At 43.1% G+C, this 20,347-nt stretch overlaps 1 protein-coding gene across 1 annotated transcript; it reads left to right on the top strand.

The window, feature by feature from the left end:
- The first annotated feature begins 1,195 nt into the window (after nt 1–1,195).
- Nucleotides 1,196–19,611, top strand: canx (calnexin). Its single transcript, XM_085360742.1, has 15 exons — nt 1,196–1,252; nt 5,524–5,748; nt 6,626–6,699; nt 7,134–7,192; nt 7,366–7,507; nt 7,627–7,708; nt 7,974–8,166; nt 8,321–8,510; nt 9,258–9,371; nt 9,568–9,724; nt 9,815–10,030; nt 10,796–10,915; nt 12,894–13,020; nt 13,104–13,177; nt 16,703–19,611. The coding sequence occupies exons 2-15, from the start codon at nt 5,527–5,529 to the stop codon at nt 16,760–16,762; spliced, it is 1,830 nt and encodes a 609-aa protein (XP_085216868.1). The 5' UTR covers nt 1,196–1,252; nt 5,524–5,526; the 3' UTR covers nt 16,763–19,611.
- Nucleotides 19,612–20,347: the final 736 nt, after the last annotated feature.

The following is a 20,347-nucleotide window of genomic DNA, read 5'->3' on the forward strand; positions in this document are numbered from 1 at the left end:
CTTTTTGCTCAAAAAGCAGGTTCTGAGAACTCACGACCGCAGTGCACTTCCCCAAGATGTGATCGAATTTGCGCTCAAAGGTGTTATTTGAGCTAGCCCCTCCAGATGTAATCCAGTTTTTCACTCAGAGGTCTTGTTCTGAGTATTCACGGCAGCCGTGCGTTCTCCAAGATCTTCTCCATGCTGCACTCAATGAGCCCATTTTGAGAAACTCACGCCTCGTCCCATCATTTCAATCCCAGCGGGCAGCCTTGTGGGGTTTGAAATTAGTCCAGCTCTTCAGAGCTGGACTAATTTTTCAGGCCTGGAGGTCTCGCTTTAGCATCAAAGAAGAAGCTGAGCCCGCTCAGTTGTCAACTGTTAATCAAAGCTATGTCAGCATGCCTTGATTGGCTGTTGTTTGTGTGATGATCACACTAACAACAACACCACTTCACAGATCAAGGGACCCTCAAACACAGAAACTACACACGCATTTAAATTGTGATTTCCCAGGTAAACAACACACACATGCTTCCCCCCCCCCCCCCCCCAGACTTTATCAAACAGTCTTTTAGTGCAGACCGGTGTGCATGTTTACTGTGTGCACAAAAACAGTTGAAAATTCATTTTTGTTTCTCATTAAAGTAAAGGTAACTTTTTTTTTTATCTCATATTTGTGTACCAAATGTGTATTTCAGGTGCTGTTAGATTAGAAATACATGTAATAAATACTTTTTACAATACATTTGACCTTTGTTTCTGCTCTGAATAAAACTGTTCCCCAGAGACTGTATGATTTGGTTACAGTTAGCATAAATTTAAAAAAAAGTCATAATTAAACTAAGTTATTAAATAAATAGCTTTGGAAATTCAGAATGTTTTATCCAATAAAGCAAATATGCGAAATAATGACCGGTTTCATGTCTTTAATAGGTTAGAACCGAATTAAATCAGTTTATGAATCAAAATCTACAAAAATCAGTTTCAATCTCATCCCGAATTCTTAAGCCTTTTCATAAGCATGACTGCAGCCAATGAGGGCACACTTCCCCTGGCAGCTCAGCCAATCATCGCTGTCCACGAGGTGCAGCTCCATATGGGCGGGTCGAGCGAGAGTTTCTGTTGACCAATCAGCTCCTGACAGTTGACAGGAAACGTCAAAGTTACGCGCTGGATAACCAATCGGCGACGGGGGAAGGCGGTTAGTGCCCTCCAGGACCCCACGTGATCCTCCTCAGTAGTTCCCAGGCGGCGCACGGGTGAGCTTGAGGTGAGCGAAAACGCCAATAAATGAGAATTTTAAAGGGTAGCTCAGCCGAATACAACTGTTTTCTGACAGGTGGTGTTCCGTTCACGTCGCCCGGGCTGTAGTTATTTACATGCTGTCGGTTTCTATCCGTTAAATCTCCTCTCCGCGGCTCCTGCGGGCAGTTAGCACCGGGCTGATGGCTAATTAACCGCAGGTGAACCCAGCTAGCCGTTAGCCCGCTGCCGTGGCCTCCGTTAGCGGTTAATAAACCTTAAACCCGAGTCTTGTCCCGGTGATCTGGTTTGATTAACATGCATTACAGTCGGGTTTTTTCTCACAGCGAAACTAAAATTGGTCCGACTGCTTCATTCAAAGTCGGGTGTTCCGTAAGGTGCTATGCTAACATTGGGCTAAGCAGGGATCTGGAGGAGGTGGGCGGTGTTTTTTAGGGTCTTTGAAGGGTTTAGGATCAGCTGTTAAACTGTCCAGAGAAGGCTTTAGGATCCGGGTAGCAAAGCCTGCAGGAGGCTGGCAAAAAAAAAATGGGTGTATGAAAACAAAGTTAATCATAAGCTACGCGCTTTCATGACTGACCTCCATTCACCTGTCCGCTGTCACAGGTGTGTTAGCATCATTAGAGGTAGACACTGCAGATTCAGTGACCATTGTGGTCGAACTTGGCAGACTATCACGGTGAAAAAGTGGATGGAAATGAGCTGATCCTAGGCGGTATTAAGCACAGGTTTTTACCAGTATGACTTAGAATTACCAGTAGGGGGCGACTCCTCTCATTTTAAAGTAAAACCAGAGCTCGATACTGAGTTAAGCATGATGTTTGGTGTCATTTACACGTTTGCAAACGAAAGGTTGCTGGTTAATTTCCCGTTACCTGTGGGGTAACTGAGTAGCCAAAAGTATATTTTTTATGGTCAGAAAGAACCCTAGGAAGTTGGGGGGGACTATGGGCGGTGCTCCTTCATCATTGACAGCTTACTGTCATATCCACCCCTCTCAGATCACACCTGGGTTCAAAAAACCAAAACGGTGATGCTGTAAAGCTCAGTCTTATGTTAAAGTTGAATTGCTCCATGATTGTGAAATGATCACGATCACATTGATCAGGATTAACATCTGGATTGTTTTAAGACATTTCTTCATTAACTAAACATTTGATGCTTACCGAGCTATAATTATTTTCTCTGCTTTTTTCAGGTGTATATGTAAAGTAAGATCAGAATGTTAATATTAAAAAGGGAAACACTGGGCTGTCTGGTATAAGTTAGTAGCTGTTTTTCATTGTAACATCTGGCTCAAAGGGCCGCTGTCCGTAGCGTTTACTCCAGGATGTCTGCAGGTGGCGATATAGGCATGTTAATCTGCAGAAATCTTTGACTTTTACTTCCTGTAGATCAACATCACTGTAAGGGCAGCTGCAAAGACATCAGAGTCTCTCTGTAGATTTTTTTTTCTTTAAACAAGACTGTGAAAAAATGAAAGGGTACAAGAATTGTCTGAGTAGTTAGTCTGTCTTAAGTTAGCAAGAACAAAGCGAACTGGCCCGAGATCTGTTAGGCGCATAATCTGCGATGGTTTCTGTTCCCACATTTAAAAGTATCATATGCATGCTTGCTTACTGAAGGAATATATGATCATCTCATCATCTCGCTTAGATTACAGGGGCAATCTTTGGTGAGAATATGAGGGCTTACACGCAGTGACTCTTTAATTGATAAAATTACCTGACAAATAAAAACCTTATCACTGATCCTTAACAGAACATAAATAATTCCATTCTCTTCTGCATATCCACTTCGTAGTGGGGCTTCTGCCTATCCCAGTGGTGTACACCCTGCACAGTGTGTCACAGGGGGGAAAAAAATCATAAATTAGAAACAAATTGAGCCAAAACAACTTGACCACGTTTAAATTCAGACACGGCAGTAACAGGATTTGGGATTTTAATCTTATTTCTGCTCTCTGGTTTTCAAAACGCATCATAACGTTAATTCAAACTGTTTTTTGAAGTCACGACCACAGACTAAGTGAGTTGGGCTTGTTCTTGATTTATTCAGTTTTTCGGGTTCATTGTTCAGCCTAAATGCTAACCAGTCCATCCGGTTTGGGTACAATTTAACTGACACATGCTGTTTAACTGTACACAACCTGAACACCTGCATCAGTCTTGAGCTCCACCGTTTGTTCTGTTAGAGCAGCTTTGCATGATTCACAGTTCCTTATTTATGTGACACCGGGCCTCAGTGCAACTGAGATGACTGAATGCAGATGTCGCCATCTAATAACATCACAAAAACCCAAGAGTAGAAAAAGCTGACACATTTCTGTAATTCGTGGCATTATTGATGAATTATTAGAAACTGGTAGGTGTGAGGAGCAGCAGATGTCCTTCAGCTCTGAGATCAGATTAAGTTACTAATGTCAACTGGAGCCTTCAGTCTGGGTGGATAACAGCCACTTCAGCTGGTTTCACTCAGCTGATTAGGATTGTAAGCTGCTGTTTTATCAGCCAATCAGAGGCCACCTAAGAGCTTATTACTGCCCACAGGCAGCTGGAAAACTGCAGTGTGAGTTTGTGAACTCACCAGTGAAGTTCAGCATTGTTTGTGCAGCAGGGAACCGAAAGAAAGGCTTAAAGTAAAATTTTTGTCCTTTTATTTTGGAAAGTAAGGTGTATGCATATCCATTTTACACATTTAAGTGACAGCCTGGCAGATGACCCTCCCGTGCACAGAAACAAAACTAACCTGACTAGAATTAAGGACAGAAATGTTTTAAAGTTCGGGCTCCTTCAGACCCCACAAAACGCCTTTGATGCTAAGCTAACGACTAGTGCTGGCACGTATGCTAATCTGTCTGAAAGGCTAATCTGATTAGCTGGCAGTCTGCTGAGTGAGATGTGCTTAACTTCAGGATCCACTTTTCTTGCCTTTCTTAATCTTAATACACTTCCTGTCATGTGACCAGATTGTTTTGTTTTTACTTGGCACCAATCAGACTGATCGGTAATTTGATTACCTTTTAGAATCAGCTCAGATGAGACAAATCTGCTGGAATAAATATTAATAGAGACACTTGAGGTCAGAAGGTTTTGCACTTCCTGTCATGTGGTGATCTGGATCATGAATCTTATCCTCCTCAGATTTAACGGAGGATGATGAATGATGGAGAACTTTGTCTTTAGATTAGTCAGCCAGTCTAAATTTTCTTTCTCATTTAAATACATCACCAGTCTTATCACTACTTGAGACTGCTCCGCCTGTGGCTGCACCTGCACTGCACCACTTCCATTAATATCTATCAGATGCAAAATCAACTCCAGATCCATCATTCCCTGGTTTCCTCCAGATTTAGGTTCTCTGTTTGGGCGTCTGCACACATTCTTCTTCTGCAAATATTTGAATTACAGAGTATGTATGTATGTATGTATACACAGAGTGTATATGTAGTGTGATTATATTTGTAGCTTTAAGAAGGCAGGCTACAGCTTCTGCTGACTGATTTCAGTGAGCTTGTTTAGTTTAGGAGACCAAGCTCGGCCGTCAGTGATTTTATCAGACGTTCCGAGTATTGGTTTTACTTTTTTCCAGTGTAAGTGGCGATGTCCCTGATTATCTTTATCACTTTCTTGTCAGGCTAAAATTCTTTTACTGTCATTAGTGGCAAGCATCAATGTAAGAACAACTGTAAACCCAAGTAGCAGTTGGGGTTGCTGAGCCCTGATGAGACAAATCTTTTTGCCAGATTTTTACCTGCTGATGTTGTAAAGTCTTAATTTTTGTTGTTTGATGTGGTTCAGGAACACAGAACCTTTTTGGGCCTGATTATTCTGATGGTCACTGAACACAGCAGCTTAACGTTAGTTGTGTAATCACGGCATTGCTGCACTGAAAGACGACAGGAAGTCAGTCATGACACACCATCTCATGTTAAATAACCCGTAAAACAGCTAAGGTAGTGTGTGTGCGTGTGCATTTCTGCTTGTACCGGGGTGCTGCTGTAATCCCTCGGAGTGTAATCTCATTAGGGTTAAAAGGAGCCGAGGAGCACGTCCTGTGGGCGCTCTGTGGTTGGTCACCATGGTGATAGATGAAACACAGGTTGGCAGTCTGTTAATGATGGGGGAACACGACTGTGTCGATTTTTGTTGTTGTTTATAAAATTTAAAATAAAAACAATAAAATGAGAGAAATCTCTGTGTAACTAAGATCACTGGTTTTTGGCCCGGCCCTGCTTGCTCTCCAGATGTGACGGGTTTTCTGCTCCTCTCTGTGCAGACTATGAATCAGCGGGTCGGTTTGTTTGTTCTCCTGGCGGCGGGCCTCCTCTGCCTCAGTTTAGGCCCCGTCTCTCGGGCTGACGATCTGGTCGAAGACGGTCTGGATGGCGACGATGCCGACGTGGAGGACGAAATGGACCTGAGCTTGGCTGAGGACGAGGATCTGGAGGACGACGTGCAAGATGAAGCTCCACCTGCTCCTAAAACCCCTCCCAGTCCACAGGTAAGACAGCTTTATTTATTTTTATTTTATTATTAATTTAAAAAAATAGTTTTTTTGGAATTCTTGTTAATGATAAATTTGCAGATGGTGGAAAATCTTTTTTTTTTTTTTTTTTTTTTAGTTTCATAAAGTCGTTAAAGTTTATTTTCAGTAGAAGCTGTAGTTACATGGGTCTGCACACTAGGGGGCACCAAACTAAATCAGCCAGAAACCATCTCCAGGTCCAGATTTTCCATCAGTTCCTAAAGTCAAATATGATGCATCAGTGACGTCTTCGTTTTTATTTACCGACGTGTTAAAAAGGTTTTTAAAAAGTTACTTGTTTCTTGTTTTTCTGAAAGCTTTTCAAATTGTTTGTCTAAGTTTTTGGTTGTATGAATAAAGTTAACTCTATTGAAGTTTTTACCTGTGAGGATTATAACTGTTGTGCTCTCAGCATTTATTTTGGCTCATTCTGAGGTTTTGAATGTTTAACCCAGAAGTGTCTGTTACCCATTAACCAATCAGGTCAGGAAGTGGGTCTGATGAGAGAGTAGTGATCTGCCCTGCTGATCTACTGACCTGCATTCTCTCTACAGACACAGACCGGACTAAGAGTCGGACCTCAGAATAATTCAGTCTAATGATTTAACGGGTGAATTTTCCTGGAGTCGGCAGGTTTTAGACAGAAACCTGCTCGTGAATCATTTCCACAGTTTTGATCATGTTTGCTTCACTTCCAGTCTGACTGGTTATTCAGAGTGGAGCTGAGGTAAAGTGAACACACCTGAAAGGCTTTGAGCTCAATCTGAGATAGGAAGACGAGGACGAACCAAACAAATGTGTTGGTTAACCTGCACATGAGGATGTTATAACTTACTTTCATTTCTTCACTCAGGTGACCTACAAAGCTCCTGAGCCGAAGGGGGAACACTTCATTGCAGAGTCTTTTGATAAGGGGACACTGGATGGGTGAGCACCACACACGCATGAATCATAACCTTCCCTTACATGTTTTCTTTTTCTTACTTTAAAGCTTATTACACGTGCTAGCATCACACTAATGCATGCCAACTGGTCAGTTAAGGATTTAAGGACACCCCCTCACTGGCGCAGAACCAGCTTGCTGTAACCTAGTGATGGTTTGTTTGTAACATTAGCTGATTTAAACCTATCAGATCAGCCCAGAGTTTAGAACAATTAGCTGAAGTTATTCTCCCAGCAGTTATCAAGACAATCGATTAGTGAAACAGTCATATGGTTTAATTTGATCATCAGTTTCATCAAAGAAAAGCCTCGGTGTTTGATCTGTGAAAAATGCTGCCGAGGAGTCAGTGCACACGTGTACATCTACCTGTAAACCTCAGAGCTCCGGCGGAGTCGTAACCCTCTGTGTGCTGTTTCAGGTGGATTCTGTCCAACGCCAAGAAGGATGACGCAGACGAAGAGATCGCAAAGTACGACGGTGAGTGCACATCTGTAACCTCATTGTGTACATGATGACGTGCATGAGCAGTTTTTTACATTAGATATTACATCAGCTGAGCCTGGGATGTCCTAAAAAGGCCACTGTACCGAAGATTACCGCCTTGTTTTAGTGTTTGTCTCTGATGATGATGATGACGACGATGTTAACAGGTAAATGGGCTGTGGAGGAGATGAAGGACAGTAAGCTGCCTGGCGACAAAGGTCTGGTCCTGAAGTCTCGAGCCAAACATCATGCCATCTCAGCCCACCTGCTGCGACCTTTCACCTTTGAAACCATGCCCCTTGTCATCCAGTAAGGACAGCTTTGATGTCTGATTCACATTTGAAACTCTGATTGGTAGATGGGTGTGAACACCCAGGTGTTCTCAGTCTGAAAGGTACTGATCAGCAGTGTGATCTGTCTGTGTTCAGGTATGAGGTGAACTTCCAGTCGGGTATCGACTGCGGTGGCGCCTACGTAAAGCTGCTGACTGAGACGCCCGACCTCGACCTGGTCAGTGCGATTCCCACACACGTTAATTCAGTTTATTAATGATGCCGCTTCCAAAAGAAAAGCAGGACAGTGACTTAAAAAGGTTTTAAATGTTGTTCGACTCGTGATCTAACTCACTAACTCATCTTCCTGTCATGAGCCAAAGAGGCAAATCTATGATATTTCTATGAAATGTTCTTATTGATCACTCTAATAAGTGACTGATAAAAACACCTGCAGGCTACGAGGCAGGTAAGCACTGTAACATGTCCGTGTGTGTCTGCAGGACCAGTTTGTGGATAAAACTCCGTACACTATCATGTTTGGACCCGACAAATGTGGAGAAGACTACAAGCTGCACTTCATCTTCAGGCACAAAAACCCCAAAACCGGAGAGTACGAAGAGAAACACGCTAAGAAACCCGACGCCGACCTGAGGACATACTTCACCGACAAGAAGACTCACCTGTACACGCTGGGTGAGACGCACAGGCTGCAAACGTGTTTATTTCTGCTGTAAATGTTAACAAGGGATTCTGTGGACCCTGGCCTCTGCTGGACGTTAGAGGAACTGCAGACTTTGATTATTATTTTTTCTTTGAGTGCCTAACTTGTCTCTGTTGCCCCCAACAGTGGTGAACTCTGACAACAGCTTTGAGGTGTTGGTGGATCAGACGGTCGTGAACAGCGGCAACCTGCTGACGGACATGACCCCCGCTGTGAACCCCACCGCTGAGATCGAGGACCCTGATGACCACAAACCTGAGGACTGGGATGAGAGGGCCAAGATCCAGGACCCGGACTCCGTCAAACCCGAGGACTGGTCAGTACAAGGGTTTCATTTTTAGTTTGCTCAAACTTTCATCCAGGTGTTTGACCTAAAGAAAACAAACTGAGCCATGGCTGCACGACTGGAACTGAAGTAAACCTGTTTGCAGTAAAAGCGTCACGGGGTCAGTCTCGATTTATAAGTGGACAGTCCGATCTAGTTCAGAACGAGGAATACCGGCTAAAGATGGCAGAGAGACACAGCTGATTATGTTGCTCAGTTATTTCTGAGATCGTTTACTTTTCCTGAATTGAAGATCTTAAAATTTTAAGTAAGTTTTAAAAAGGGGAAAAATTATTTATTTACAATTTATTTAAAAGGGGGAAAATAAAGTAAATCCTCCGTAAGTGTGAAAAGTGTTAAAATCTGGAGATTGTGCTGCTTCTTACCGTACACTTCAGTAACAGATTCAGAATGTATTAAAAACACAATCCATGTCTATTTAAAAATCAAAGGCTTACTTCATGTTTCCCTTTAAGTACAGTGACCTCACAGCAGCTATATTATTGGTCAGATGATGTCATTAAAAATGCTCCAAAGGCACAAAAACCGTGCAGAGGTTCAGTTCAGACTCCAATTAGCTGAGGGGAACCCTAGGAGGCAGCTCCTGTGTCACAGTCCACCTGTCATTGGGACTGACTCACTGCTGGAGCCTCTGCTGGATGTTAGAGGAACTGCAGGTTTGGTGCTTCCATGTTTGCCACTCTGTGACAGCAGACTTGGGTTGTTGTGTGTTTGCAGGGATGAAGACGCTCCGGCTCAGATTCCAGATGAATCTGCAGTGAAACCCGACGGCTGGCTGGACGATGAGCCCGAGTATATCGGAGACCCTGACGCCATCAAACCTGAAGACTGGTGAGTTACACCTGCCTGTCGGCCCGGAGCAGGTGGAAGGAAAGAAATGTCTAAAGCAAACAGAGTACAGATTTTCTTTTCACTGTGAACAGCTTTCCTGACAAAGCCCGTGGATTAATCCACTGCTGAAAATAGTCCCAGTAAAACCTGTATTCCAGTATAAAGAAGATAACAGAGTACTCTTCGTGCCTGTCAGGGATGAGGACATGGATGGAGAGTGGGAGGCCCCTCAGATCCCTAACCCCGCCTGTGAGACCGCCCCCGGCTGCGGCACCTGGAAACGGCCAATGATTGACAACCCCAACTACAAGGGCAAATGGAAGCCCCCCATGATTGATAACCCCAACTATCAGGTGAGTCTGACTTCAGTGTGAGGTGATCATTAGATGGAGGGGTGGAGTCTTTTGGAGGCTCTCCTCACCTCCGACCCTTCGTGTTTTCAGGGCGTCTGGAAGCCGAGGAAGATCCCCAACCCGGCGTACTTTGAGGACCTTCACCCCTACAAGATGTCACCGTTCAGCGCCCTGGGGCTTGAACTCTGGTCCATGACCCCTGACATCTTCTTTGACAACTTCTTCATCACCAATGACCGCAACGCTGCCGAACGCTGGGCATCTGATAGCTGGGGGCTGAAGAAGGCAGCAGAGGGCGCCGCTGAGGTTGGTCCATGTTATTAGATCAGATTAAATTCAGTCTTCTGGGATAAATCAGATCTGTGATTTGTTTTGGGAGTTTTTTTTTCCTTTTTTAAAATCAAGTGTGTGCCATGATTAAAGTTTAAAAAGTGAAGTGACACAGTCACCGCCTCATGTTTCAAATGCTCAGGGTGACCTCACACACCTCAGCGCAGCTTCACGGTGGAGCATCAAACACGTTAAAATTTTATTTTTGAGCAACAGAATTGAAAGAAAATTACGTTTCCTTACTAATGTTTCACAAATCAATTGAATATTAAGGACAAAATCCTTTTCCCATAATTTTATTCTGAAAGGTTAACTTGAATATATTTTTCAGTATGAAGTGAAATGTATCAAGTCTGCTTTTGTGTTAATTTGATGATTATGGCTCATGAGGAGATTTGATTCATTTTAGGAAATATTCTGATCATTTGAGAAACCGGATTACTGAGTTTCATGAGCTCTTAGCCAAAGTCATCAAAAATAAAAGGATCCCTCTAAATGTCTCCGAGCTAGTGGATATCCTTTAATAGACATGCGTTTCATACTTATTAGCGTGACTGGGAGAGATTTGGTGTTCAACTCTGATATTGTTACTGATCATTTAAGGAGAAATGTGTGAAGTGGATTTATTGAAGTCTGGGTTAACGGGAGCCCCGTGATGTTTCCTCATGTGTGTGTTTTGTTTTGTTTTTAAATCCCCCCCCCCCCCCCCCCCCCCCCCCCCTCTCCTTTGTGGTCGTGCAGCCTGGGCTGGCAGCTCAGATGCTAAGTGCTGCAGAGGAGCGTCCGTGGCTCTGGGTCGTCTACGTGCTCACCGTGGCTCTGCCGCTCATCCTTATCTTTGTCTTCTGCTGCACTGGAAAGGTAAAACAGACACACACAGGGTCTGCGCCTCTGCAGCATCAAACTGAAGTTTCCTCATTTGAAAGTCGAGTTTCTGTCTTGTTTGAAGTAAAAGTGAAGCTGTTGCCTCTTCAGAGCACGGAGAGTTCGACATTTTCCCCCACTGAGTGTTACTGTGTTACTCATTCATTTACATTCTGCTGGTAGTAACAATGCATGACTTTATGTTTATGCCTCAGTCAGCTGAGAAGCTCCTATTAACTGTCAGACTTTCTGTAGTGAAAATATGAAACTTGATATTTAAAAGTTAAAATTCAGCAGTTCAAAGAGCCACAGTTCGATGCTGCAAACCCAGCCTTGTGGGGCACAAGCGTGCATACTCCTGGTGCCGTTCTCAGGCCCGGATCAATGGAAGTCTGTGCCAAATCAACCACACAGATCCATCTGCTATGGTGACCCTGTCAGGAATAAGAGGGCAGCTCAGTGTAATGCTGTCGTGGAGGATTTCCTCACAGGTGGACTCTTGTGATTGGTGGAAATGAATCAATATAAACTGTTGTTATAATTCAAGCTGTATTTTTAACTGTTATTGATAATTGTTTTAAGGTTTTAATTGGACATGAGAAAATCTGTCCGTCCTGCAGTCTGATCCTCAGGGCATCCTCTCTTGCCTGTTGTCAAACCCACACGTTGTAAACCCAGAGGTTTCATTTAATGGTTTAAGTTGTATCGCACTGATTAATGTCCACAGAGGTCGTCAGGATCAGCTCAGGGTCACTTGAGTCTCACCAGCTTGCAGAAAGAGTTTAATGACGCTGGATGCCCTAACCGCGCTGCCACCACCACCTCCTCCGGCCCGGTGACTGATACTGCTGCTAGCATAGCTTCATGTCATGTTGTTGTGTTTGTGCTGCTTGTGTGCGTCTGTGGTGCTGCAGTGCAGTCTTTGTGTGTTTCATTAAACCTTGTCACTCATTGGTTGTAATTCTGACACTGATTATAACTGAGAATTCATGATTGGTTTGTTGGTGTTCTGAATATTGGAAAATCAGGTGAAATCCTTTGCAGCAGACCTGCTGGTGGCACAGCTCTGTTCTCCTATTGGCCAACACATTCTGAAAATGCTCGTCTGAAAGGGCGCCCTTTATCAAACGTAGGCGAAAATCGTGAGTGAAAGGCAGTGATGTGTTTGTGAATGATGGATCTGAGAAGGCGGTGCTGCTGTTTAACTTGCACTACATGGACCAAAGTCCCAGGCCACCTTCACGTCACACCTGCAGCAGCTGCTCAGCCGTGGAAACCAAAGCTCCCGGCAACACACTGTCTGTGCTGATGTTAATGCCAGAGGAGGTTTGGACTGCCTGGCTAGGTGCTGCAGGACTTGGACTGAGAACGTTTGAGTTCAAAGGTTAAGAGGTGTGACCCAGTACTTTGGCCTATAAATCCTGTTTCCTATGAACATGTCACATATCTGGCCGTCTCAGCTGTTTCCACTGTGGCATGCTGGCTTGTTCATGGAGAAGGCAGTTTGGTAATAACAGTAAATTACTGTTGCGGGTGTGAACTGCAGTGTGACTTGACTGCAAAAGTAAAACCGTCCATTCATAAATGTGACGGTGCCTTTATGTATTTGTATCAGTCTTAGATCCTCAGCTGAGGGAACCTGAAATCATCGTGTTGCTGTTCCTGCGTCATCGTAGCGCTGGTCCAGGATCAGCATGTTACCCAAGAGTTTAGATAATGCTATTTTAAAACTATCACTAGCAAACCACCACAAGTAATGTAAATTTGGCAAACCTCACTCTTTCTTCTAATTGGCTGCCCCTCACAAACCTTTCAGGTGACCATATCTGGGATATCCTGTCTGTATGACATCAAAAACTGTGATAAACTGAGCTCAGGGGATTATTTTAAATACAGTGAATTCATTATTACAAACTTTGTTTAGTATGAGCATCCACCACAGGAGCGCTTTGAACTGACTCGTTTCCTTCTGCAGAAGAAGAGTTCGGCGTTGCCGGCAGAGTACAAGAAGACCGACGAACCTCAGCCTGATGTGAAGGAGGAGGAGGAGGAAGAGGAGGAGGAAGCAGAGGAGGCTCCGAAGGCTGAGAAGAGCAGCCCAGGTTACTGAGATCTTCAAATTGAATCTGTTTGTTTCTTTTGAGTTTGCAGCTGTTTCTTAATCTGATTCATCTTTGCTTTTCAGACACAGAAAAGAGTGAAGATGAAGAACCTGCAGAGGAAGAGGAGGATGAAGAAAAAGAGAACACAGCTGATGAGGTGAGGCAAAGTTTCATCACAGCAGATTCAATCGTGACTTTTCAGCTCCTTTAACTTTTGAAAAGATGTAAAAATTAATAAATAAATGAAGGTTCATTTTGTATTTTTAGTCATTTATATTTTACAAGAAAAATAAGTTTTTTGTTTTTCTAAATGTCTTCACACCGGTCTTTAAAGCTTGTTGCAAAGATAAACTTTAATTTCATTTTATTTTCTCAGATTTGTTTTGAAGGAGTCTGAAACATAAAATGTAGAAAACTTGAAAAAGCTTCAATTCAGTAAAAATGTGGGAATAGCTCAGTCTGCAGAGTGCTGTAAATGTGCTGCAGGTGTAACATCTGCTGCTTTCCAGGAGAGTTGAAACCCCTGACCAGCCTTAAAAGGGAGTTTTTTCTTCCTATTGCTACCAAGTGCTTGCTCAGATGGGGTCCTCTGATTTTTGGCTTTGCTCTGCATAGTCATAGGGCAAGGATGTCAGACTGGTTTTACATTGTGGACTCCATACAACCCACTTTGACGTAGGGCTGTCCGATATAATGATATATACAGTGGGGCAAAAAAGTATTTAGTCAGCCACCGATTGTGCAAGTTCCCCCACTTAAAATGATGACAGAGGTCAGTAATTTGCACCAGAGGTACACTTCAACTGTGAGAGACAGAATGTGGAAAAAAAATCCATGAATCCACATGGTAGGATTTGTAAAGAATTTATTCGTAAATCAGGGTGGAAAATAAGTATTTGGTCACCTCAAACAAGGAAAATCTCTGGCTCTCACAGACCTGTAACGTCTTCTGTAAGAAGCTTTTCTGTCCCCACTCGTTACCTGTATGAATGGCACCTGTTTGAACTCATCATCTGTATAAAAGACACCTGTCCACAGCCTCAAACAGTCAGACTCCAAACTCCACCATGGCCAAGACCAAAGAGCTTTCGAAGGACACCAGGAAAAGTATTGTAGACCTGCACCAGACTGGGAAGAGTGAATCTACAATAGGCAAGCAGCTTGGTGTGAAAAAATCAACTGTGGGAGCAATCATCAGAAAATGGAAGACATACAAGACCACTGATAATCTCCCTCGATCTGGGGCTCCACGCAAGATCTCATCCCGTGGGGTCAAAATGATCATGAGAACGGTGAGCAAAGATCCCAGAACCACACGGGGGGACCTGGTGAATGACCTGCAGAGAGCTGGGATCAAAGTAACAAAGGTCACCATCAGTAACACACTACAACGGCAGGGAATCAAATCCCGCAGTGCCAGACGTGTTCCGCTGCTGAAGCCAGTGCATGTCCAGGCCCGTCTGAAGTTTGCCAGAGAGCACATGGATGATACAGCAGAGGATTGGGAGAATGTCATGTGGTCAGATGAAACCAAAGTAGAACTTTTTGGTATAAACTCAACTCGTCGTGTTTGGAGGAAGAAGAATACTGAGTTGCATCCCAAGAACACCATACCTACTGTGAAGCATGGGGGTGGAAACATCATGCTATGGGGCTGTTTTTCTGCCAAGGGGACAGGACGACTGATCCGTGTTAAGGACAGAATGAATGGGGCCATGTATCGTGAGATTTTGAGCCAAAACCTCCTTCCATCAGTGAGAACTTTGAAGATGAAACGAGGCTGGGTCTTCCAACATGACAATGATCCAAAACACACCGCCCGGGCAACAAAGGAGTGGCTCCGTAAGAAGCATTTGAAAGTCCTGGAGTGGCCTAGCCGGTTTCCAGACCTCAACCCCATAGAAAATCTGTGGCGGGAGTTGAAAGTCCGTGTTGCTCGGCGACAGCCCCAAAACATCACTGCTCTCGAGAAGATCTGCATGGAGGAATGGGCCAAAATACCAGCTACTGTGTGTGCAAACCTGGTAAAGACCTATAGTAGACGTTTGACCTCTGTTATTGCCAACAAAGGTTATGTTACAAAGTATTGAGTTGCATTTTTGTTATTGACCAAATACTTATTTTCCACCCTGATTTACGAATAAATTCTTTACAAATCCTACCATGTGGATTCATGGATTTTTTTTTTTCACATTCTGTCTCTCACAGTTGAAGTGTACCTCTGGTGCAAATTACTGACCTCTGTCATCATTTTAGGTGGGGGAACTTGCACAATCGGTGGCTGACTAAATACTTTTTTGCCCCACTGTATATATATTGGATGGCGATATGAAAATGTCTATCGTTTCATATTACACTATTGTTTGTTTCATGGTGTGGCAAAATAAACTGCTTACTGCAATATTTGTTTCATGGTTTTGAGGGTCACTGTATTGGCTATATTAATTTCATAAAGTTCTCTTATATTTAAAATAACCACACTACGGACAGACAAGCAACTGTTTTTACCTGTTGTCGTTAGCAACAATAACGATAAACCCAACGTGTGGCTCCACTGTCCGTTTGTTTATTTTCCACATAAACTTTTCACAATAAAGCTCAATATCCTGTTGAGATTTGTCCAAATAAACCTAAATGATGACAAACAGAAAGACCAGTCAAAGCAAATCCAGGACCTTATTCCTAAACGAGGGGCTACCCCTGTAGCATGGACATGGTTTGGTTATGAAAAGTCTGACACTGACCAGAAACCGTATAATGCAGTCCAGTCCCCACCACAGACTCAAACACAACAAACCTCTTCTACCACCTACACAAGAATCATGTGACGGTGTGTGGAGAGAGTTTACGGGTGAGACGCAAAAAAGAGCCGTCAGGTGCACAAAATAAACCTTAGACTCAAACGTTAGAACAGGCTTTACACGACGCCCAGCTGAAAACATTTTACGCACAAGTTGATTTGCCCGATATTTGGGGGAGAGAGAGAGAGAGAGAGAGAGAGAGAGATCCAAACAGGTGTTATTATAAAGAAGTTTAACTACACATTTAATCCGTCAGATATCAGAATATTAGAAAAAGAGGAGCAATTTGATGAGTATTTCTTAGTTTTTCTACATGATTAACAGGTGCTGCTGTAGTAAATAAATTATTTACATTTTAAATGGTGTGTAAAAAATTTTTTTTAATAAAGGGGTTCTTGTTAACAGAAAATAGCCTTTTTCTATTTTAACCTGTAGATTTTGGGGGAAAAAAACCCTGAATTTTCTACAGTAGATTGTAAACACAGCTTTTCTGTCATGTCATTGATCATCTATTACGTAATTACTTTGCTGTAGTATGAATGGTCATGGGGGGTGGAGAGAGGTCTTTATCAGTAGGTGAAGCTGCAAAACATTTAAAACCCTCATTTTTCCAAAGCTGCGCATTGCGTAGGACTGGAGTCTTTCCTGGGCTGACTGTGGCCCACAGGCCGTATGTTTGACACCCCTGTTGTAGGGTTTTTACAGTATAAAACGCCTTGAAGTGACGGTTGTTGTGATTTGGCGCTGTATGAATAAAACTGAATCGAATTTTCCGTCTGAGGCTGTGCAGTCTGTTTCAGATGATTTGATTTGAGCGAGTAACATCGAGCTTCTTCTCTGACTTAAACTGACTCGTCATCTTGCCTTCGTTTCCTCTGCAGAAGCTTGAGGACGATGTTCTGCGGAGATCTCCAAGGAGCAGGAAGCCCAGGAAGGAGTGAAATCTGACTGCAGCCCTGACCTCAACAGCTCACCCCCTTCATCCCCACTCCCCTTCCTCCTCCTCCTCATTCTTCTTCCCGTCCACTCTGAGGCGATGAGGCCTGAATGGAACCAGTGGAAGCAGCAACGGGAAACTAATCAAGACCTCCAACATGGACACCTGATGATGATGATGATGATAATAATGATTATGTGTATGAACAGTACCGAGTTAGATTCAAAGGATTTTTGTTTTTCAAAGAGATTTACTAAAACTTGCTGCGTCATTCCTTCACAACACCTGAACACTCGAACCTGCAGGACCAACATCCTGTCCACCGCCATTGCCACCCTCAGAGCCCTCTTGACGCTGTTTTTGTTGAGCTTCCAGCAGTCTCTAGCCTTCCAGCAGCCAAAACATAAGTCAGGTCAAACAGTCTCCAGGTAACCAGGGTGTTAAACAGCCAATGAGAACACTCTAAATCGGTCCCTGGACGGGCTTAGCCCAGCATCACCCTGCTTGAGCCACCGTGATCCTGCTGCCTTGTGTCGTGGCAGTCTGGGTGAAAGCACCTGCTGACACGACACCAACAGTCAGGATGACTTTAAAATCTTTTGACCAACCGGAAGTCTTCCTCATTCCTTAAAGAGCTTATAAACAGTTGGCTAATCCAATATGTCGTCATCTAGCTAACACAATGTAACTTGCTAGCTAGACTAACCGTTACCAACAGTCAGTGAGTAAGCATCGAAAAAGCCCAATTAGCTTACCAACATGCTGCTAATTAGCTTTGGGATCAGCTTGCCATCATTGCTCGGGTTTTGTTTTTAAATTTGATCCACCAGGCTGCTAATGAATGCTACAAGAAACTTAGCAACCGTACCCGTGTTAGCAAACTTATAAGCTAACAGCTTGTTTATTACAGTAAATCAGCCTGTTGGTGGTTATCCTACTAACAACCACAGTTTCCTGCTGGCTAATCGGTCGAGCTGGGGATGTTATTCAGAAACTACTAGGCTGTTTCTTCACCCTCCTCAAACCTGGTGTTAGCTAGGTGCTAGTAAAGCTAGTGAACTGTGTGGCGCTATAACACAGTCAGCCCACCAATGCTTACAGCAGCTAGCTGCTAACAGCTTGTGGAGTTCATTGATTAGCTATCAGTCATGCTAACGTCTGAAATAATAAACTGGTAACACCTTTTCTTCCATTTTTCGTCTTTGTTTTTCTTATGTAAATGTTAGCATATGTTAGCTCGTCTAATTTTTTTTTTAAAAAGGTCAAAGGTCACGTACGTGCAACAGTCAGCTGATCTCGGGTATGATCGTTGTGTGAATGAAGGTTCAGCTCATACACACACAAAAAATCTTTAAAATTAAGTTGTTTTTTTTTGTTTGTTTTTTTGTTATAACAGTGGCGCTCTCTGAACATTTGGACAACACAAAAACACTACCACAATGAGGTACTTAACACCTCAGCTGTCCACCTGTAGAGTCAACCCGCCTGGTGGTCGTTTTCAGGGTGTGGAGCATAGGCGTGGCTCAAAGGTCAGGTGGTGTGAGTAAGTGGATCTTGTGAGCTGAAGCAGTTGCCATGTGTGAACACAGGTGGGGCCAAATTCAGAACCAATACCCCTGGAAGATAATCACGTGACCTCAGCATCAGGCTGGGAAAATGCCTGGTGGCCGTCCAACCAACAGTTTTAAGTCCTGCCGTGTAGCGCAAAAAAGTTATTTATTCATAGAGTGAGACTTATTTTTCATCTGTCTGCGATAACTTACCAAAAAACAACCATCGTTCTTAAACTGGTAAAACCAGTGATCAGCATATAGACTGGTCGTGTAACGCGCTGTTACAGTGTCCCGTCTGCAGCCCTCTGGTGGGCCACAAAATCAATAAATTTAAAAGTTGTTTTTCATTTTCTAACTTGATTCTCTTTTGAGCCTGAAGTCATCTTATATGAAGCAGGTGTCAGAGGTAATGCTGTTGGTGGAAAATCAAACTTCATAAAGAAGGAGAAACTCCATCTTTGGTTTGTGTGATTATCAGAGTTTGGGTGGATCAATGGGAATCACAGAACAACCCGGATTTATTTTCTCACTAATAATGCTTCAAATCAAATCATTTGCTGTAATTTTTGACTATTCTGATTATAAATCGTTATTGTTCATTCAGTCAAATCTGAATTTTACAGACTTTAACCTTCACTCTTTTTATATTTTCCTTTCCACTGCCAAAATAAAAGTGCCTGGCAGGTAACAATGATTTCAAATATCTGTGAAACTTATTGATGCTCTCAAACCCTTGATCACCTGTTTATGTGCTAATCTTCCTGCAGGACCTTTTGTTTTTCTTTTGTTTTTTTTCCCGTCTGAGGTGAAACTGAAGCGATCAGCAGGTGGAAAATGATTCCAGTGTGAATCCTGAGCCTGATCCTTTTTTCAGTCGGGACAGGCTGCTTGTGATTGCCTGGTGGTTTATGGCAAGTGTTGAAAGTTTGTGTCAGGCGACCATCTCCTCTTCCTCGTAGGATGATTTTGCTGGCTCTGCTGCTTGTAGTGGCCGTGAAGATGCTGTTGTTTAGGCACGATGGCGTTGTTCACGGCGTTGTTGAAGCTGCCTCGCTAACAGACTGTAGACTGAACACTGTACCTGCGGGGGAGACTCTGCCTCTGTAACTCTGCTTTTTATTTTGTTCTGTGTTTGTACTAACGGTTGGCCCGGCCGCCGTCCCCACATCCACGCTGAGTGGACCTGCTGACAGGAAGCTCCAGCTTTCAATGGAAATACTGTGATAATGGAGCCTGCTCTGTGTTTATGTGTGTGCGGACACGTGGTCAACACTCGATTTGATTAATAAAAACATCAAATGGAAACAGAAGCAGAGGCAGCAGCGTGGTTATTTACTATTGTGCTTTTCTTCTTTTAGCTCATAAATAAACATGCCATCTCTAACAGTATTTTTATCTATTTGAAATTAACTTTTTCCCCTCAAATTAACTTTTCCCCCCACTTTTTTTCATGTAAACTTAGCCCCATTTTTTCTTATGAATCTAACATTTGTCTTCTCTTAAAGCAGCCAATCATAAAGTCAGTTTGTGTCAAACTGAGGCTGAACTGCAGGGCAGTCCTGGTATGAGATGAAGGATTATTATGAACCGTAAATCATGCAAAGCTACTCTTGAATAACGCTAATTCTCGTTTCCACGGCTGCGAGCTGGGGGATACCACTTCATGAAGCTGATAGAATCACATCATGTGCAAAAAAGCAGAGATTAGATCCTATGACCACTGAACCAGACACCCTCTACAAGTATACTTACCCCTGCGTGCCATTTCTCACGGGGGCTATATATCTATATTATTCTTTCTAATTTATAGTTTAATGTATTTTTGTATGTCCAACCTTGGTTTTTTCTATTTTTTGGTTTCTTTTTCTATGTTAATTTCTATGTAACTCTTGCATAGTATTAATTAATGTATTTATTTTTGTATTTTTCCTAATCTATGATTTATTAATTAATTAATTAATTAATTAATTTTTTTCTGAGGGGGGAGGCAGGAATACTGGCCCCAGTAGTGTCCTTCAGGGGCCGCTAATGACCCC

Source organism: Diplotaxodon limnothrissa, linkage group LG2 (genome assembly GCF_057381915.1).
Source record: "Diplotaxodon limnothrissa isolate DT_005_m linkage group LG2, D_limnothrissa_male_GT1.1, whole genome shotgun sequence".
Lineage (NCBI taxonomy): Eukaryota > Metazoa > Chordata > Actinopteri > Cichliformes > Cichlidae > Diplotaxodon > Diplotaxodon limnothrissa.

Coding starts and splice junctions, on each gene's coding strand:
- canx (XM_085360742.1), top strand. CDS start 5,527: ATGAATCAGCGGGTCGGTTTGTTTGTTCTCCTGGCGGCGGGCCTCCTC. Junction 8,167..8,320: donor GACTCACCTGTACACGCTGG/GTGAGACGCACA, acceptor TGCCCCCAACAG/TGGTGAACTCTGACAACAGC. Junction 10,916..12,893: donor TCTTCTGCTGCACTGGAAAG/GTAAAACAGACA, acceptor TTCCTTCTGCAG/AAGAAGAGTTCGGCGTTGCC.